The following is a 21,352-nucleotide window of genomic DNA, read 5'->3' as shown; positions in this document are numbered from 1 at the left end:
TTCCTTATCCAAATTGAGGATCTAAGATTGTCGGGTGCCATCCATTGTTGCTAAGTGCATCGACCCATTTCTCATTGTGTGAATGTAAAGCCCTCCGAGATTAACAGAGTTAGGACTATAAAAATAACCTTGAATTAGCTTGACTGGCTTGACATATAATACATAGATTTCAAACGAACTCAATGTATGAATCTTCAAAAAGAATTCATTTTCAACAAATTTGAGGAGGTATTTCGGGTCGATGGTGGAGCCTTGTCCCTGGAGGAATACAGGCTTTTACATGCAGCTTGATCACCGAGGTAAATAATTATAGTGACTGAAGTCATTTTAAGACGTGTTTTAAGGCAATTATTTGAAATTACTCATTCCATTTTCTGCATTTACTGCCAAGGCACAGTAAAATGGTGACCCTTGTGAAGACTGCCGACTCATAGCTCTCGCCACGTTCTAATATCAATTAAGTCAAAATGTCAGAGAGGGCTATTTGTAAGGTTTTTGAAAATCCATTTCGGTAAGGCGAATGTGTATCTCTGACACAAACTGAGAGGCACTCTCCTTAATGGGCAAAATTCTGTCAAATACTTTGAACGAATGCTCAAACAATTTCCTCTGATTTCGTTTAACATATATGTGCTTGAATCTAAATATTGAAATGCCACAGCAATCAAAGTAAACATGTTCAAGAAGTGTCACCGCACTGCCATCACCGGTTCAAAGTAATAGAGGAATGCTGCTACTTAACTACCTCCGGATTGTTGGTATCTGACTGTGAATGACTATTCTAACATGCCAGGAGGAGTTGAATAGCACATCCTTTTCAGCATGTTCGAAAAACTGCTGCCAAACCATTTAAAAGTGCATAATTGACCTTAAGAAAATAAAAAAACACAGTGCCATGACACATTATGATCTGCTGCTCCTAGACCTCCTTGCGGAACCATATGACGATAAACCATTTAGATGTTTATGAAATGACTAACAGTTATATGAAATGGAAAATGCAAAAAAAAAGGATTATGTAAAACCACACATTCACAAAAGAACATATTCAAAGTAAGCAATACAATAATAATAATAATAATAATAACAGTAAGAATAAGAATGATAATAATAACAACAATAAACAGAAGCACTGAAAAGGTTTATGCACAGCAACACATTCCCTGTCAAAACAAAGGATAAACATTAATATTCAAGGAATCTGCGGCTAACACTACCTGGACAAGGGGCTGTGTTATTGCAAACCCTTGATTCTCTTAAAGGGCCGCTGCAGTGTGTTCCGTATGGTGAGACACATGTTCTCGTTCGCACCTGCGACCCTTGACCGCATGTTACGGAGCATGAGCTCCACTGGGACCACTCCTCTGCACCTGATTCACCTGTGTGGGAGAAGGGTGACACTTGTTAAATGCAGTAACATGGTCCTATCACAGCCCCCGGGGCAGGACTTAGCAGGGCAGGACATGGCAAAGCAGGGAAGTTTCAGTAAGGCTGGGGTAAAATCAAGGGGGGGATCTGTAACTTTTCACTAGAAGACTATGGGACACACTATTCTACCTTCATGTGATCTTTGATAAATACTTAATTGACAAGGCTTGATGAAGCTGGTATTACTTTCCTCAATAAGATTTACATGCAGCAAATTAAAGTGCTCTTGGCTTGTAGTCAGAGAGGGTCATCGTGGAAGTTAACAATGCTCTTTATAGCATCGAGGAGATGCACATTTAAAATGAAAGTAGGCGGGTTTCAAAAATTTAGCAGGGCATTTATTCAAAGATCACAGGAAAGGCACAGCTATGATTTGAAAAATGAATATTGGCCATTAGCGCTACATCTCAGACAGCTTCATTTCATCATTAGAAATAATTCATGCATTTCAATAAAACCCAATATGTTAAACAAAGAGGAAAAAACCACCATAAATAAATAAAATTTCATAAGAACATGGTCACGTGCAAAGAAAGACAACATCCAACTGAACATAAAATGGAACTTTAATGGGTGTTAGTTTACACTGAGGTCTGAGATATGGATTTCCTCGCACTGCAGCAACCAAAAAGAGTCTAGTTTCCTTTATGGCAGTGGAGGATCTATCAGGTGTTAAGAGGTGACTGTTAAGATTCTGAATCGCACTGAAGCGTTTTGCTTTTATAGAGGGGTGAAGGAGAAATGGGAAAAAAGTGAGCTCATTTTATTCAGCAGATCGCGGATGTTTTCCTGCTTGTGGCAAGGCTCAAAAAAGTGGTGTTTGTTTTTTGGATGATTCAGTTTTTTACTCTAGAGTCTTTTAGACATTGTGCGGCGCTTGCAGGGGTTGTAAAAGCTAATGCAGGTGATCCGGTTTCATGGTCATCAATGTCGACTGTAACTCCAGGACGGAGGGCTGTTCACACAGAATGAGCTTATTCAGTTTCCAGCAGCATCACTTTGCATGGAGACAAATTGGTACTAAATAGTCAGGTAATGCAGAGTATGTGTTGCTTGGTTAGCTTATACCTGATTAAAAAGGTAGTGTGTTCACTGAAATAATTTACGTGATCTTCTGCGTCCTCGTATAAAGAAATGAAACGTTTGTGAGAGATCCAGCTGAGCCTTTTAACCTTAAAGGTCCAATGACCAAATAGCAGAAAGCGGAGATATGCTGAATAAAGATGTGTATTGTGGCAAGGCAGTGGGGTGAATTCCAAAGTAGTGAGCGCCTACGTGGAAAAGAAACGAATTACTTGGTGACAAGAAAGGGGGCAATCAAATTTCTGTTCAAAAATAGTCACCAAAAGTTGTTGTTGGATTACTGTTAAACCCTCAGGTGGAGTAATCAATTTCCTTCAGATGTTTTACACACCAGATATGATATAATAACACCAAAATATATATATATTTTTTTTCAATTCAGCTCTGAATACATTTATTTAATTGGAGAGCATCACATTATATTAAGATTTTAGGCACAATGGGCTTCAAAGCCGTTCCTAGTCTGTGGTATCAAGACTATATATCTATATCTATATATATATGAATATATTCAACCAAATGGGGTCTAAACCTCACTCTTGATTCTGCATTTGGTAAAATAGACTGAAAGGTGGATCAATTGGTTAAATGAGGCAGTCCAGGGGAAGTAAATCAGACGGGGAGTATGAACGGTGAGGAAGCAGAGTGATGAGGGCCGGGACAGGGAGGTAACACACGCTATCTACATACAGCTCATGGGAATGGAGATGATTTTGTTAAAGATTAGTATGTGGTCTTTTTGCAAATTAAAATGATAATGAAAGGATTTATGATAGCGATTTGGATGGAACGACACATGGAGAAAACAAAAGACTTCCCGCCAAAAAAAAAAAGGAAAAAAAATCTCAAAAGCTGCTAGATATAAACCAACCCCTCCTGATACTGTGTACGTCTGGATAGAGAAAACAAGAGAACCAAGGCTGAATGACAGTCAGGCCTCACTTTAACTTCGCCCTTAATTGCCTAAATGCAATTAGATTTTGTTGATAATGCAAATGTGGTAAGTAATGAAGAGTCGTTTTATGTAATTCACATGATTAAAATTTTATGTGTTGGATGTTAGACTCCACTGAGCCTCGTGAGTTTGTCTCCCTGGTTGTCTAAGGACAGCAGGTATCGACTCAACTTTGGTCCGGCGGCCGTGTCATATTTGGCCGAAGGTGTGGGTTCTCCATTGACTGACATTTAATTTATCGTGCCTTGAAAGACATGATTTACTACATCAGGACCTGGGTTCTACCTCCCATTTAATTAGGACTCTGTGAGTAATCTACTCGCCAACTCGCTGTGTAACAACAAAACAAACAGACCCACAAAACCCAATTATACCCTGTATTCAAAGTAAATACTCAAAGAGAAATGGGAAATTTTTATCTCGCTAGTCCATATGTAGCAGTAAAGAAGGAGCAGGGAAAATAATAATGCAAAACATTGTCACGTAATGGTGCAGTACAAGAGAGCATGCATGTGACTCAGATGAAATTAAGTTTGGTTAAAAAAACAAAGTAAAGAAATATAACTATTGTATTACCAGTTTGTGCCATAAATTTAGCAGATTCGGCTTGCTCCTGCAGGGCCTTTGTGTCAAGAACTGATCTTGGCCGCTGACTTTTTACAGTATGCTCTCCCATCATTCCATATTCTAGGGACAGAATAGAGGTTGATATGAAAGCTAGGCTTCAACATGATCTTCTGAGGACAAAAGCTTATTACATAATTCGTTTTTCCAAGATGTGCGAAGCAACTGCAATGCATGGCTAGAAACAAAGACCACACAAGTGTATTTAACGTCTCATCTTACTCTAAGCCAGAGAACAATGCAACGGATTTGTAAGGGTGAGTCGGAAGTATTAATTGAGCTTGGAAGCACAGCGTAGACACATAGCAAACATGCAAATAAACTCACATCTGTTTTAAGACTAATAGTTCAGCACACCGTCTACCCCCCCGCCCCACCCCGCCCTCCTGCACACCCAGAAAAGAAAACAACAAAACAGAATGAAAGTAAAAATGTGTAAGCCATCGGAAAGCCACAGAGGAAGGGGTCATGGACAAAACATGCTATTGATCCACAGTTTCCTCGTCAGCTGAAGTGTGACCTGCTCATCTTTTTGTTGGCGGAGCAAGTCATGGATATCGTGAGACTTTGTAAAATCACACAATTAGACAAATGTATTCTGAGCTGTATTCATGATTTGCCCTTTTTTTTGGTCACACGTGAGTTAAAGTGAGAGACCGGGTGTTTCCCTGCTGTTCTGATGCCCTGATTGGAGAAGTGATGCTAGCCAATAGCATTAACAGCCGACGTGCATCAGCCGTTTCCTTTTAAATCCAGCACATACGTGTGTCACGCCGAGCACGGCACGCCCTGCTGGACTGACCCGAGCAGTGCTTGCTTTGTGTTTTCTTGACGTCTATAACGAACGCTAGCATGACTTCTTGCATGGAGCGGTTCAGAAAGAGTGTGTGGTCTTTGCCCACAGGCGGCGCATGTGATGCATTAACAACGACTTCACAAGGCGCTCATGTTAGTACACCAGACAACACAATGCATCAACCTTTAGTGTGGGTGGTGTGGATGTTTAACTCGACACGTGGGATCATTCGTCATCTCCATTCCAAACACCCTGTTAACAAGCTATGGGGGGGGGGGGGTCATATTTCCCTGAAAGTCTGAGCTTTAATTACTGGATAAATAAATAATAATATCATTGCAAATAATTGCAGTTCTCCAATCCACTGATCAGGCTGTCAAATCACATCAGCAAACATGTCCGATAATTGCTCGGTTACGCAAAAACCAAACCAAACCAAACACACCAACAACCATTTTAGACTCTGGCTTTTCAGATCCACGAGAAGAACTTGGCCTCTGGGTGTCTGGTCAGGATCACTGTAAGCAAATGGGACTGTACACTATATTATGAATTGACTCCCCCCCCCCCCCGCCTTTTCTCACCAATTGTACCCGTCCAATTACCCTACTCTTCTGAGCCGTCCCGGTCTCTGCTCCACCCCCCTCTGCCGATCTGGGGAGGGCTGCAGACTACCACATGCCTCCTCCCACACATGTGGAGTCACCAGCCGCTTCTTTTCACCTGACAGTGAGGAGTTTCACCAGGGGGACATAGCGTGTGGGAGGATCAAGCTATTCCCCCCAGTTTCCCCTCCCCCCTGAACAGATGCCCCCTACCAACCAGAGGAGGCGCTAGTGGCGATCCCCGTGTTGGTAGGCAACGGAATAGACCGCTATGCTACTCAGATGCCCTATGAATCAACTCTTTTAAAGGAGTGAAACATTACAAGGGGCATCAAAACATTAATGCCACACTTTTGCCACTTACTGGGGCTTCCGAAAGTATGACTGCACAAAGTAGAACAGGCCTCAGAACCCGGTTCAAAGCTTGTTCAGACTTCATTTGATCCCTTCCACATCCATTTCGCTCAAATTAAGCAGAAAGCCCGTACTGAAAGCCGTGTTGATGAAAGAAGGTTCAGGTACCCCGGCACTTCAACAAACAGCAGGAAGTTGATCTAATGTTCAATAACGGAAGCCGAGTCTCCGGAGATGCTCGACATGCGTTCCTCTGTAGCGTTGCTCGCCACACCCGCCTTGCGGCTCCTCGGATAACAAACCCACTCTCAGAGTGATTATCACAAATTTGACAAAACACAAAGGGGCTATTGGATGTAGTTAGCCCAGTGCCGTTGTGTTTTGCTGCAGATCGTATGCACAGCAGCAGTGCGTGCTGGTCTGCAGGAGCGGTGACGGCTGTCGTAGAGCAGGAAGGATTTTATCTTGTAGGCTTGAACGCATGTAATGCATACCCTCTTTTTAACAAGCAAAAGAAACTGCTTAAATACAACGCTCACTCGTGTTTCTCCACGACGTGGTTCAATGCAAATAATTAATGAGAATACCGCTTGGGCTGACACCTGATGATCTCGAGTGAATAAGACTTCCTGCCTATTATTTAGAAAGTGAAGCTGAAATGCGTGGAGAAATAAAAGATTCAGTGGAAGCAGATACTGTGGGCGGTCTTATGCAAAGGTTTTCAGAGCCATTTACCAACAGAACAAACAGTATAGTGAGGTTTAATACGAGTAATCATGAAAGACGAGGTGCCTGTATACCTATATATATATATATATATATATATATATATATATACACACACACAGCAGAAAACCATAGCTCACAGACAGTTTCTTATTTTTATTTTTTGGAGGGGGGATTCCCCCCCCTTTTTTTCTCCCAAGTTGGATACGGCCAATTACCCCACTCTTCCGAGCCGTCCCGGTCTCTGCTCCACCCCCTCTGCCGATCCGGGGAGGGCTGCAGACTACCACATGCCTCCTCTGATACATGTGTTGTCGCCAGCCGCTTCTTTTCACCTGACAGTGAGGAGTTTTGCCAGGGGGACGTAGCGCGTGGGAGGCTCACGCTATTCCCCCCAGTTCCCCCTCCCCCCCGAACAGGCACCCCGACCGACCAGAGGAGGCGCTAGTGCAGCGAGCAGGAAACATACACACATCCGGCTCCCTACCCGCAGACATGGCCAATTGTGTCTGTAGGGACGCCTGACCAAGCCGGAGGTAACACGGGGATTCGAACTGGCGATGCCCGTGTTGGTAGGCAACGGAATAGACCGCCACACTCCCCCAGCGCCCCTGCTCACAGACAGTTTCAGCATGCTGACATTGTGATGACAATTGTTTCACGTAATTGAAAGAAGATTATTTTTAAATTGGCCAACATGGGCATCAGTTTATGATTGATAGCTTGATATGGTTTGGGGTCTGACCTAACATCAGCAGCACAGCAAATCAATACAGTACGAAGATATTTTTGATCTAATCTAAAAAAACAAAAAAAAACAAAGTCATTCGAGGGCAAACATTCATGCAACAGTGTCCTAATTCAACAGTGTCCTCTGAAAAACAAATTTGATTAATGCTTCTTTTTTTTTAATAATTCATTTTATTGAATTATCCCTCAAAGTGATTTTTTTTCTTATCTTCTTAATCACTTGCAAACAGTCATTTAAATCCGTAAATCAACACTCAGGTAATGTCATGCAATCCTGACGAGCTTTCACCACTTCATCAAATAGCACAACAAAAGCTTTGCAACAGAGAGGAGATGGCTGGACCGTCATAAAAAAAAACCAATGTCAGGAAGACGGTTAAATGTCCGATAGAAATTATGTCCTGTGTATCGCCAAAACGTCACCTCTCTGGGCCGCATCTGGTAAGGATGAACCGCCGCTCATGATGGATGTCAGAGGGTACCGTCATTATCAGACTGAAATCTGAACAGATCGCAGCACTGGCTCTGTGGAAATTAACCTACTAAAATAGATGTTTAGCTTGCCACAAAGCCAAATCTTCACATACTGCATCTAGAACGCCTGGATTGCAGTGGGAGGGAAGCACAGTGTGCGAGTGTGCTACCATCTGAGAGCAGCAGCCGCACGACAGGCGAGTCTCGTTGAACTGGTGAATAAGTATTCTGCCTGTGGCTGCATAATGTAAACATAGGAGGCAAAGCAGAATCTTAATAAATGGGGGGGGGGGCACAGCCTGTTGTCATTTTTTCGGAGCAGCCTTTTGCGAGTGTGGCTGCTGCGTGCTGGGGCAGAAAGCATCTCGCATCTCAACATGTGTGGCGACACCGTAGCTGAACAATCGCTTCTGTTGGAGTCAGTCGTTTTGAGCCAAAGCTTACAAACAAGGCTCTGAAGCAGCGCGGTTTTAATCTGAATACAATTTAGCATGCACGAGTGTCTTCCAGCCACTTGAGACGGAGGAGAACAGACTGTTAATATCCATCAACTGCGGCGCTTGAATAGAGCGAGCAAACAATGTCATTCAGACATATCGGTAACCTTTAGCCCTCTTTGCTGTTGCACAATGAGGGATTCAATCTCTTAATTTTGCATGCACCGCTGCAAAAACTTCAAGGTGAACTTCATAATCCTGCACCAAAGACAAAACGTGCAGCGCTGGCCTATAGAGCGTGCTCTGCACCTGTGCTATGAGCAGCGGTGAACCGGAAGGACGGTGGAGATGATGAAGCTGCTGACCAGTGACACTGCTCTCAAGAACGATACAAAATATTTCCAGAGGTTTAAGCAAATTGCCAGAGAGAGGCTGTTGATTGACCCGGGTGGCTTTTGTGGATCGACTCAGCAAGAATCAAAATAAGAGGAACTTTGTATCACAAGGTCAAGGCTGTACATGTGGGCCAGCACTCGTTTCCATTTCAAAAAGATGGGGATTTAAATCATCCGGGTGGCGTAGCGGTCTATTCCGTTGCCTACCAACACGGGGATCGCCGGTTCGAATCCCCGCATTACCTCCGGCTTGGTTGGGCGTCCCTACAGACACAATTGGCCGTGTCTGCGGGTGGGAAGCAGGATGTGGGTATGTGTCCTGGTCGCTGCACTAGCGCCTCCTCTGGTCAGTCGGGGCGCCTGTTCTGGGGGGAGGGGGAATAGCGTGATCCTCCCACGCGCTACGTCCCCCTGGTGAAACTCCTCACTGTCAGGTGAAAAGAAGCGGCTGGCGACTCCACGTGTATGGGAGGAGGCATGTGGTAGTCTGCAGCCCTCCCCGGATCAGCAGAGGGGGTGGGGCAGAGACCGGGACGGCTTGGAAGAGTGGGGTAATTGGCCAGATACAATTGGGGAGAAAAGGGGGGGGGGTAATGAAAAAAAAGAGATGGAGATTTGCCGAAATCCAGTTGGAGCTGAATCAACACCAGCCTTCACCATTTACAGTTGTTTTACCATTCTGTTAGGCAGTTAACTCGGTTTGGTCAATTTCTAAGTCCTTGAAAATTACTGAGCAGAAATATTTTGAAGAAAGATTTGTGCAATTGGCCAAATTGATTAGCTCATTTCCAGCCCGGCGTTATTACATTTTTTTACCAGAATCATATTTTAGGTCACGGAGAAAGTGCCGCGTTGAAAACAGAATTTAGATTAGCAGTGGGAAACGTTGGCTTCGTTAGACACAAAAATAGACCGAACAGAGAAACACGATCAATGAGTAAATGTTAAAAAAAAATCACTCGTTTTGTTACTGACAAATGGTTGCAGTGGAGACAGAACTGAAATGTCCACATATGTTCAGTAAACTGGCTAAGATTAGGCTGCTGTACATCAGTCAGTCAGCATATGGACGTGTTATAACACACAGATACACAAAGACGACCAAGAACACAAAAAACACTAGCTACTCGGCCCCCGCGGATCATAAATCCCACTGCAAACATGGAATGGTAAGATTATAGTGAATAAACTTCCACTGGATATATGTATTTATACCCATGGTGATCGTGATATCACTTCTTTTTGCAGTCGGTTGTCTCTTTTCTCAGCAGAATGTATTTCAGAAGGCATTACGAGGGCCTAATGGTGTTCTCGGCCATTTATCTGTGTCCCGCGGGAGCACGGCCGGCCCACGCTCATCGACTGTCTCCTTTTAACAGGTTAAAATAGGCCTCCACGCTTGTCCAGTTCACTGTATAGATACCTCTAAATAACGGCATAATATGGCCCAAGAAAACAATTAAAACGTGTTGTAATACACTCCATTATGGCCGCGCCGGAGCTGCCGTCTGCTGTAAGAGAGAGAAACGGGCCTGTTGTGATCGACCGACTCCTGATTGTTAGTTGTTGGAGAGTTTTGAGGGAATTGGCAATCTGACCGCTTTTGAAGCACACTGCTGGAGATCGACAATCGTTGCAAAAAAAAGCAAAAGCAAATATAGAAACCATAAAAAATCTTTTCCCTGCAGGATTGTGTACACATGCAAAAAACAACACACACACACACACACACCTAGTGTTTCCTCTTTCAGAATAACGCCGTGAAAGTGTCGGTCCCTGATTCATTAAAGGTTTGCATGGTGTGCAGTGATTGAATTAGTATGCCATAGTACTCGATAAACACACGCAATGAAAGAAAGCGGGGCCTAATAGCGCCAGGGAAGAGGACTCTTGCACCCGGCTCACTAACAGTCGGCAGCGTCAGCTCCCGCGGGGCAGAGGGGGAATGGTGCTGCGAAAAAACGATCATTTGAAACGTGACGGTGAGTCAGGGCCTCGTGCCGTGTATTAATTTCACTTTATCAAAATGAATGCCATCATTGCTTGCTTATCGGGCGCTGTCGTCAGCAAATCAAACAGGTAAGCTGGAGCTTCTGCTTCAGAGGAGGAATAAAATCAGTTTAAAAAGCTAATCACACTGTGACATATGGGGCCGTAGCGGAGGAGACACTCGCCGAAATTGCATTTATCAGAATTTGATCTTTTTATTTGTGTAACTTTATTTGATATTAGGCAGTTTTCGCAGAGCTGAGAGAGACAGGAAGTAGAAAGTGAGGAGAGAGGAGATGACAGGCAGTAAAAGCCCCCCGAGCCAGATTTAAAGCCATAACGCTGTGATCAGGACGGAGCCCAGGTGGTGGACATTTAACTGGCCGAGCCAAGAAAACATTCAAAATCCTACTTTTTAAGCCGGATGTGGGTATGTGTCCTGGTCGCTGCACTAGCGCCTCCTCTGGTCGGTCGGGGCGCCTGTTTGGGAGGGAGGGGGAACAGGGGGGGATAGCGTGATCCCCCCACATGCCATGCCCCCCTGGTGAAACTCCTCACTGTCAGGTGAAAAGACGCAGCTGGTGACTCCACATGTGTGGGAGGAGGCATGTGGTCGTCTGCAGCCCTCCCCAGATCGGCAGAGGGGGTGGAGCAACAATGGGGATGGCTCAGAAGAGTGGGGTAATTGGAAAATTCCCCCTCCCCCCAAAAATAATCCTACGTTTTATTTGCTTCATCAAGTTAACGGACAGACGGTTAAAGTCCGGATGAGGTAAATGTTCAGTACCTGCCACACGACTACGCAGTGTCAGACTAATTTGAAGAAGCCAAGGTCAAGGCAGAAACACAATAATTGAATGATTTTCTTCTACACCGCTGGTTGTTTGCCTTGCAGTGACCTCCAGCTGAAGACCGTGTTTTATTTGGCGTTTCATTCATCATCACCGCAGACTGATGGGGGCACTCTACCCATTAAGAGGCTGTGGATGAGGTAGGCCTAAAGAACGTGTCTTTGATGCCGTCGGCCGTGGAGGGGCTGGTACGGGGCATCGTTTGCAGTGGTGCTGCAGACCATACATGCAGAAACACCCGCAGGCCGCACGGCGAAACGCGTTCGGCCGACGCGTTGGCAAGATGTGAACAGTAGTTGCCGGCTGGGAAAGGGTACGAAATGGTTCACCGCCGGGTTTCAGCTTCAGCTGGTAACATGGAATAAAGTATCTCGTCTGTTTTGCATGTTGAAGTATTTTGTGTAGTTGTGTCACGGTATGGGTTATGTTGCCATGTCTGTTCCGCTATGGTGTCTGCTGTGTGAAATGGGCCAACAGCAGTGAATGAGATTTACCCCTTGGGGACAATAAACGAAACTAGCTCTTCTTCTTTCGTCTTATTCCCTTTTTCTCAGGGGTCACCACAGTGGATTTGATAGTTTCCATCGGTACCCTGTGAGGGCACAGCACCAATGGCGGCCATTGTTAACCCGGGCCTTGACCGATCTGGTACGGAGCCTCGACCGATCCGGTATCGTCTTGTCAATCCGCATATTTGGCACAATTTTACATCGGATGCCCTCCCGGACACAACCACTAACCCTATGGACAGGGTAAACTAATAATCCATCCATCCATTATCCACACCGCTTATCCCAACCAGGGGTCACGGGATGCTGGAGCCTATCCCAGCAGTCATTGGGCAGCAGAGGGGGAGACACCCTGGACAGGCCGCCAGTTATACCAATGATAATAATAATAATGATAATAATAATGATAATAATAATAATAGTAAACTATCAGAAAAAGAAACCTTGGCAAATACATTAGATGGCGATGGCAGAAATGGCTATGTCAGTGCGTGCTATACTGTGGAGTGCAAACCTGGCTGTTGTGTGTTGACGATAGGCTGTCTATGTGAACCAGATTTCCTTGGTGGGATGGTCAAATTATGCAAAAAAAACAAAACAAAAACATATAATTTTCTTCTCGGAAGCCTTTCATACTTGCCACGGCTCAGTCATGTCGTAAATGTAATTGGTGGCTGTATTTACAGTAACTTATTGTATTTTATTCACACTGTTGGTTTATTGATAAGTTAACGTTCACTAAGTACTTCACTTAAATCACGTCAAGTTACGACAATTCCAGAGTCAAAGGAAATGGATACCGTTTCCATGACCTCTGTCATCAGTGAGCCCTGAACCGCCACTTTAAGGGTATTTTGAGCTTGAGCGCCGGAAATAATCGCTCCAGCCACAAAAAGTGTCATCAAAGACGCCTCATTTCGAGGTTCATCTGGGCCGTGTGGACATGTTCCATGTGTAATTTCATTGAAAGGCAGTAAAAGCCAGCCCCATGGCCAATGACTGATGTGTCTAACCTTGCATGAAATGAGCCTTTACTCAGAGGCCCCTGTGAGGAGCTTCTATCAGGGGCACACCGCTCTGCAGCCGGCATGCACGCCTGCCTGACTGACTGGCTGTCACAAACGTAGCTCTTAATGAACGGCACTTCATTACCGCTGCACTTTCAAGAGTGCAAGCTCCCAAAATAGAGACAAGCCTAAAGTACCGTGCAGACCAGGAAAGGGGCTAGCACCCTACCAACACGCCGTTTTCCGTCTACTCTCAGTTGCTAACCCATTATGGTTCGCACCCCTTCTCATCCCAGGGCATCATATATTGACACTGTTGACAAAATGTCGATATTTGACGCACAAGGTAACCTTCAGCATTGGGGTTAACTACTACCTAACCTTAACCTCAACCTAAACCACTACCTAACCCTAAAGTTAAGCGCTACCTAGCCTGTATGTCAATACTATATAAATCAGGTTAAACACTGGAGTCTGCAGCGCACCCACCGCGTCTCTGCACAGAGACGGAACGGTACGCCGCACGTCAGCATATCGGCACTTTGTCAATACAGCATCAATATACCACACCACGGGAGCAGAATGTGCTGGCTAGCATGGCAGATAAAGTGGCGTTTGCAGAGGGTTTAAAATAGGTGACATTTTACAATCCAGATGAAAACCAAATCACAGAGGACATCAAAATATATCTCAGGATGATGCTAGATGGCAGTGAGACATGTTGGCAGCCCCACATTTGGTAAATAATAGTCTATTTCCCTCAAGTGTTTTATCATTGTGCTATTACTTTTGGGTTTGGATGGGGTGTTTATTTTCCCGAGGGTACTCGAACGTTTATTACACCAGTGTAGGGAAGAAGAAAAAAAAGATTAAAGCCTGTTCTGGCTGATTGTGAGACATTATATACAAAAAGAAACGCATCGATTAGAAAGAACAGCCGGTATAAATTAAAAAACCGGAAAAAAATGTTTTGTTTTTTTTTTATAAAAAGGGAAAAATGGAAATTAGTCAGCAAGGTGATACAAAGGATTACAGTAAAAATTCCATTAAATAACACTGAAAAATACTGACATTTTTAAGGGAGCCCTGTGAGTCAAAAAATATTCTAGAAAGATACTGCAATTCACTTCTTGAAGGGGCTGGGGAAAGAAACGTGCTGTTTTTTGGCCGTTTGCTTGTGTCTGTACCAATGTTTGTGGTGCGGCTGTGAAGGGCGGTTGTCAAAGGTCAGCCATTAATGTCAGATGATGACGGTTATGATGTCGATGATGACGCCATCATGTCGACGCTCTTGTCAATTTTAGTGCACAAATACAGTTTCGACATTAAAAATGGATTTCTAAACAGTCTCTGGACCCCCACGAAACACAGGGACGACGCCGATCACAAAGCCCTGGATGTGTCTGCACACAGTCCTGGTACTGCTCATATTACTGGTGGGACCATATGCTGAATGAAGCCCATCTAAAAAACTCAATTAGGCCTTCATTAAGAAAATGAGGGGGTTGCACTGAATCAGATACAAATTACGAATTGTCCTCTGAGACAAACAATTATCCATCAAATTCCTTGTGCCATCTGTTTGTTTCCTGTTGACTTTCCTAATGACTCAGACTGAAGCCAAACGAGGACTCGGTGCGAGCCCCGCTGTCTCCCACCGAACGAGTCCTGTGCAGAGGAGACAAAAGGCAGCGGCCGCGGTTAGAAAAGCAGTCGAAACACGTCGATTGCAACTGGAGATAACACACTGCGCATCGCGGGCACAGGCCGGCGACCACGGGAGGATGCGGTGATGCAGTTTTCAGAGCCAGAACGGGGGAGGCTGCTGAGCAGTACCTCACACAGCAACCTAGATGGAGCTCTGACGTTATCAAAGCGCTGCATCGAGAGGCCCTGTTGCTGGGTGCCCTGAGCAGATAACACCACCTCTGTCCCCCGGACTTCAGGGAGTCACTTTCTGCAGTCAGTTTTCATTTCACGTTTAATCCGTTCAAAAATTTGCGCTTTTCAATTTGTATTCTACGTATACCTGTGTCTTCCTCAAGCCGGGTAGTTCACCACGCCGCACCGCCGTTCTGGTTAAGGATCAAAAGCCTGGTAAAAAAATGTGATGTGGTTATTAAAAAAAAGAAAAAAGAAAAAAGGTTGTTACTGCACACGGAAAAAAAATTATTACATTTTTCCATTAAAAAAAAAAAAGGAAAAGGGTGAAGAGAGGGCATTTCTTTGGAAGTTGTATACGGCCCCAGCGGAGACGTATTTGTATGATAATGTTAGAGATGTCTGATGTTCTCAGCGGCGGTATCAGAGGACGGATGCGCTGACGGTCTGCTTTACTATGACAGCATTGTCAACGTCAATAAATATAACTCGCAAACTCCACGGCCGTCTCAGAAAGAGAGACTGCTGCCCCACTCCTGGGTAAAAGAGGGAGCGCTGTGAAGACACAAATGAAAGGACTACTGTGCACCAACCCAAACAAGAACGGAAGCAGATTACTAATGAAACCAGTTCAGACAGAAGCATCTGATTACATGAGGAGTCTCGCAGCCACGGAGACGACAGCCACTGTATGAAATATCCTCAACGGAGAACTCAAGCAAAAGGCAATTAAATAATCACCATCTTGAACGCTAGATGGATTATTTAATGCAGTATGTTCCGGCGGCCTCGAAATCGCCCTTAAAACAAGCGGAGTGTGATTTCTCAAAGGTTTTGTTGTGATCCGCCTGCGCGACCGTAACTTTGGAGTGATTAATCTCCCGAGTGACGGTTCGCTCCCATAGCGCCCTGTTAGGAATATTGGAAAACTATGGGAGAAGCTCTTGGCGCGGGTACAAGAAGGCACAACCCCCCACGAAGATGACCTGACAGTCAAGAGACGCTGCCAAGCCCAACGCCACCATGCCAAGCCATTCATCTGTCAAGTGAGCAACATGACACATTTTTTTTTTAGCACCTTCGGAGCCGCGGCCAAATTTGGGAAAGCATATCTTGGGCCATTTTGCTTGGCATACCAAGTAACGACCTTCCACTCAAGAGAGCGCGGTCTGATGTCCGTGGAAATTTCACACTAATAAACGGAAAAACCCAGACATACACCTCGGACCTCGGAAAGAGAAAAGTGCAGTATGTGTTGCGTTGCGCTGTGCGGGGAGATTGTAACGCAATGACCATATTTCTTACCAGGATGAAGTATTTCCAAGAGCCCCTAATGAGAATTTCATAATTTATGCTGTCAGCTTCTCCACAGCACCAATCATGTCTGGCCCTTTGTAGCGTTAAAGCCCGCTGCCTCGGACTGCCACCCAGCATCCATCAGCACAGGGAACATTGTGTCATGTGCAAGAGTTAGTCATGAGGAAGATGCCGGCAACATGCCTCGTCTTGGCTCATTGACTGGGCTCATGTTAAAACAAATATGTCCCCCCGAATGATTAAAAAGACACCGCGGCGAGTCATTAATGTCCTCTGACACGAGCAGGGGTACAATGAAATTTCACCAGTGTCTAATGGATTCTGATACCACTCAGAATGACGTTTGAAAGCCAACACGTCTTATTAGGAGTTTCAGAGCGGTGTGGAGTGAATTACTTATTTCCATTAATGCAATGTAAAGGAGTCCAGCTGTTAGGTACTTGACTTATTTCTGCCTGAGAGGGATGCTTACTGAAATTAGATGTCTGCGGTGGCAGAATCAGAACCAGAATCAACTCTGTTGGCAAAGTGTGCCTATGCACACGAGGAATTTGACTCTGGTGCACAGAACAGAAGCTTCTGGCACTTGCAGACATCACTCTCACACACAAAAAAGAGAAAAAACAAAACAGAAGAAATAAATGGAACAATAACAGGACATTGGAGGCAAGCCTGTCTGCACAACAGGTATGTCGCTACTATACAGTCTTGTTATGGCTGAATAATCAATAACCTGTGCCCGTATATTATACCATATTGCTTATTGCCCATACACTATACCACATACCATACCACAACTCCACAACCCATCATGCCCTTATACAATGCTATATTCTTCTTCTTCTTCTTTCGGCTTGTTCCCTGTTTCCCAGGGGTCCCCACGGCAGATTTGATAGTTTCCATCGGTACCCTGTGAGGGCACAGCACCAATGGCAGCGTTGTCAATCCTCATAATGATTTGGCAGAATGTTACGTGGGATGACCTTCCTGACACAACCACTAACCCCATGGACGGGGCCACAGGTAAAGCGCTGGATGCCATCCCAGTATTCATGGACTTGCACCCATGCCTGTCGCCATGTTCCCACTATGTTACACTATATTATCTTATATACCAGAAATATACACTATATATCCACATACCATTCACCTCAGGCAGGTTGGTTTCTCTAGAAGTGTTTAAAACCCCAAGATCAGATCAGTTTGTACAAATGATAGCCAGTTTTAAGAGAAACGTCCCAAAAGCATCCAGTACACGGGCCACTCTCTTCATCGTAGTTTAATAATGAACATGATTCTGATGGGAACGCTCACTGTACTTTACTACAAAATGCTATGCTACCTTCAATGGCACCAAATGCTCGATTTCTTCAATTCTAATAGAAATGCAATGGATGGGGTTTTATTTTGTTGTAATTGTTCACAATATAGTGTGTATTTTTTTTGTATTGTGTCATGAATACTGTGTCTAGCTTAACTTCCAGGGGGGTCGCACGCTTCTTCTGCCACTGGCGAAGAGAAAAGGCTAGAGAAATGCCACACGGCTCGATATATCAGGAACATTTAGGAACATTTATTTGTCGTTTCATTTCATGCACTTGCGTACATGAAATGAAATGACATGTCGTTTCCCCCAGCCCACGGCAATGCAACACAAAGACAAGAACACACATCCAAACTACAAGAACACACATATCCAAACTACAAGAACACACATATCCAAACTACAAGAACACACATATCCAAACCACAAGAACACACATCCAAACCACAAGAACACACATCCAAACTACAAGAACACACATATATCCAAACTACAAGAACACACATATCCAAACTACAAGAACACACAAATCCACAAAAAAGCATCAAAATAGAGCTTGTTTATCACAAAAAATATTTCCGGGGAAGGACCCCCCCCCCGTCCAGAACCCCCTACCAAAGATCACCCCGGACCCCCTACAGCACTCCGGGCTAAGCCCCAAATGTCATCAAATCCTGGAAACACCCCTGCTATCCTGTGTTTGTGCAGTAAGGGAGTAGGAAATCCGACGTGGTGGTGGAGATGGTGAGGAGGAAGCTCAGTCGGAGTTTGGTCCTGAGCCAGACAAAAGTGAGATCTGCCCGTTAGGTACCTTCGTTTAAACCTTCAGACACCCTTCTCATAACATACTACCCCCCCCTTTTCTCCCCAATTGTACCTGGCCAATTACCCCACTCTTCCGAGCCGTCCTGGTCCTGCTCCATCCCCCTCTGCCGATCCGGGGAGGGCTGCAGACTACCACATGCCTCCTCCCATACATGTGGAGTCACCAGCCACTTCTTTTCACCTGACAGTGAGGAGTTTCACCGGGAGGACGTAGCACATGGGAGGATCACGCTATTCCCCCCCCCCAGTTCCCCCTCCCCCCGAAGAGGCGCCTCAACTGACCAGAGGAGGAGCTAGTGCAGCGACCAGGACACATACCCACAGACACGGCCAATTGTGTCTGTAGGGACGCCCGACCAAGCCGGAGGTAACATGAAGGGATTCAAACCGACGGTCCCCGTGTTGGTAGGCAACGGAATAGACCGCCACGCCACCCGGACGCCCGATAACGTACTATTTTAACAAATACCCTGTACGGTACACTTGTAACAAACATTGTCGGTGTACAGCGTGTTGTAAATTATATTGTAAATGGCTGATGTTTCCATGACCAGACTTCATAACGAGCAGCGGTCGTTTAGGAAGGAGGAGAAGATGGGCACGCAACATGTCTGCTTCGCCATGCCCATGTTTCCCCCCGTGTATATTAACTGTGACGGTAATTCCTACTACGTGCCTCCTCACTAAGTGTGCACTGCAGTACTGGAAAGTAGTGTTTAACTCGATTTTCACATATATGCCTCTTTCCACTCTTTTAACCTTGGGCGTTTGGAGTGGGAATCTGCTCACATTAGAGCATGTCCAACCAGTGCTGCGGAATTCCAAATTTCAGCCCAGGCTCCAGCTGTGTAATACAATGGACTTGCAGCTGAGGATATGTGCACAGAATATTTGCAAGCAATCCAAGCTAGTTGAGGATCTTGGCGAATGCTAATACGTACGGCACATAAAAGTAGTCTCTCTACACGTACGGCACGCAGCTCACATTAGATTTGTGTTCACGGCGAACTTTTGTTGATGTTTATTTTCAAATTGCAACCTCTGCAACTTCCCAAGCGGCCCATCCTGTGCAGTCTGAAGCAGCAGCGTGTGATGCCATTATGCAGTAATCATGGCCTAACACAATCTTCACCCTGGTGATGACTTCTCTAAAGGTGTCTGTGCACTGATTTAGGGACAGAAGCGGCAATTTACTTGGGTGTTGCTCAAATTTGTTGTTGTGATTTCTCTGTAGAACTTTGCACAAAAAAAGAAAACTAATCCTAAGTGTGGGTGGATTTTCACTCCACCTGCATTTCGAAATAGTTGTACAAACATGGAAACAAGCATTTTATTCTCACAACTTACATGCAAACCTTAGGATTAGCTAGTGGGACATGGTCTTTGTAGATGCAATTCAGGCGGCATTTTTCATATTAACGGAAATAAAAATACTTCAATTATGGTTCAAATCGGTCCAGGATTTGTGCAACAACAGGGGTCTCTTCCTACTGCGGTTATATATTTGTACTAGAAGAACCTCGCTACAATGTAGCGGTTTGGTTCTCCACTCGTCTAACTCTCCCTCCTCTTCATCCTGCCAGCTAACCGCCTTCCCCCTGCCCCTAAACCCGCCCCCCCACTCCAACTCCCTCCCTCCAAATGCTCAGAATCACCTGAAATGCCGAGAAAAGTGGTTTTTAGCCATTTTTAGAAAATACATATTTTGCACAATTATGCATAATTATTATAATTATATTTTAATTGTCTGCTATTTTTCTGGACCTCTCTGGAACAATACCTACCACCTCCAAAAAAATTAGGATCACAAGTGCATTTTTGCAAAAATGCATATATTTTGCATAATGCCAAAACATTTCTAAGTCCCAGATATTTTTTTTATATAGGTGAAAAAAATCAAAGATGCTCAGAATCACCTGAAATGCCGAGAAAAGTCGTTTCTAGCCATTTTTAGAAAAATGCATATTTTGCATATTTATGCATAATTATGCATAATTTTATTTTTCTGGGGTTTTCCCCTTACTCTCTGAGACAATACCTACCACCTCCAAAAAGAATTAGGTTCATAAGTGCTTTAGTTTTCGGTCCCGCTATCTACACTAACACCACACACACACACACTTTATGAAAATATATGAGTAGATTTGTGTATTTCGAGATCAAGATTCAAGATTTAAAGGTTTATTTGTCACATACTCCAAGTACAATAAGCAGTGAAATTATGATATTTATTGTAAGACGTGTCCCCGTTGATAGTATATTATCTGCTGCTGCAATGACTCAATTTTCCTTCGGGAATGACTGGCATTTCATTAATCTCAGCTCATCTAAATTCATGTAATCTTGCCATGCCGTAGACACTGATCAGGCATTTAAAGTCAGACCATAAACAGTCATCAGATGTAACTTTCCATTTCTGAAAATCTTGAACAGCCTAATAAAACATTCAGCAGTGTTTTCTTGTTTAGTAAATGAGCGTTATGTTTTTTATACCTTTATCCATAACTGTTCTGTCTCAAGATCTGTGTGGGCAGTCATCTTCATTAATATTCATGAGCTGGCCTTTGAGTGACAAGTAAAGGTGGGCGGGGCTTCACATTGAATTCACAGGTTTTCCATAGCTATGGTAGGGGCAAAGAAACAAGTATGCTTATTAAACACTTGGCCAAGCAAAACCAAAGGTCAGACGCTTGCCACTCAAATCCTGCCACGCTGAATCCGAGGGGCTTCGCGTGTCTCAATCTAAGGGGGACGTGTCATTTTCCGCAGTCTGGGTCGAGTCCGCAGGTTTAAATTTACTTACCCCTGACAGCTACTTGTTATATGCTGCTGCAGAGGCAGCCAAGAGTGACCTAAGTATTGAAAATTGATTGTGTTTTAATGTGCATGTCTCCAACGTCCACCGCAACACTGCCATGCACCATTAAAGTGTTCAATTAGCCATTCAACGTTCTACTGTTGGCCAATGTTGAAAATTGATTTCCACGCCACATGCAGTCCCCCTGCAGGTTACTAAATCCAG

General features: G+C 44.5%; 1 protein-coding gene across 1 annotated transcript in view; it reads right to left on the bottom strand.

Annotated features, from left to right (window-relative positions):
* adgrb3 (adhesion G protein-coupled receptor B3) overlaps positions 1–21,352 on the bottom strand; it is a 179,051-nt gene that overhangs the window by 90,953 nt on the left and 66,746 nt on the right. Inside the window, exons 2-3 of the mRNA XM_056291703.1 lie at positions 4,043–4,153; positions 1,218–1,379 (exon numbers count right to left, since the gene is read on the bottom strand). Coding sequence (XP_056147678.1) covers positions 1,218–1,379; positions 4,043–4,153 — 273 coding nt within the window. The remainder of the gene's footprint in view (positions 1–1,217; positions 1,380–4,042; positions 4,154–21,352) is intronic.

Source organism: Lampris incognitus, chromosome 13 (assembly GCF_029633865.1).
Source record: "Lampris incognitus isolate fLamInc1 chromosome 13, fLamInc1.hap2, whole genome shotgun sequence".
NCBI classification, from domain to species: domain Eukaryota; kingdom Metazoa; phylum Chordata; class Actinopteri; order Lampriformes; family Lampridae; genus Lampris; species Lampris incognitus.
Note: the sequence above shows the minus strand (reverse complement) of the source record. Positions and strands in the feature narration are given on the sequence as shown.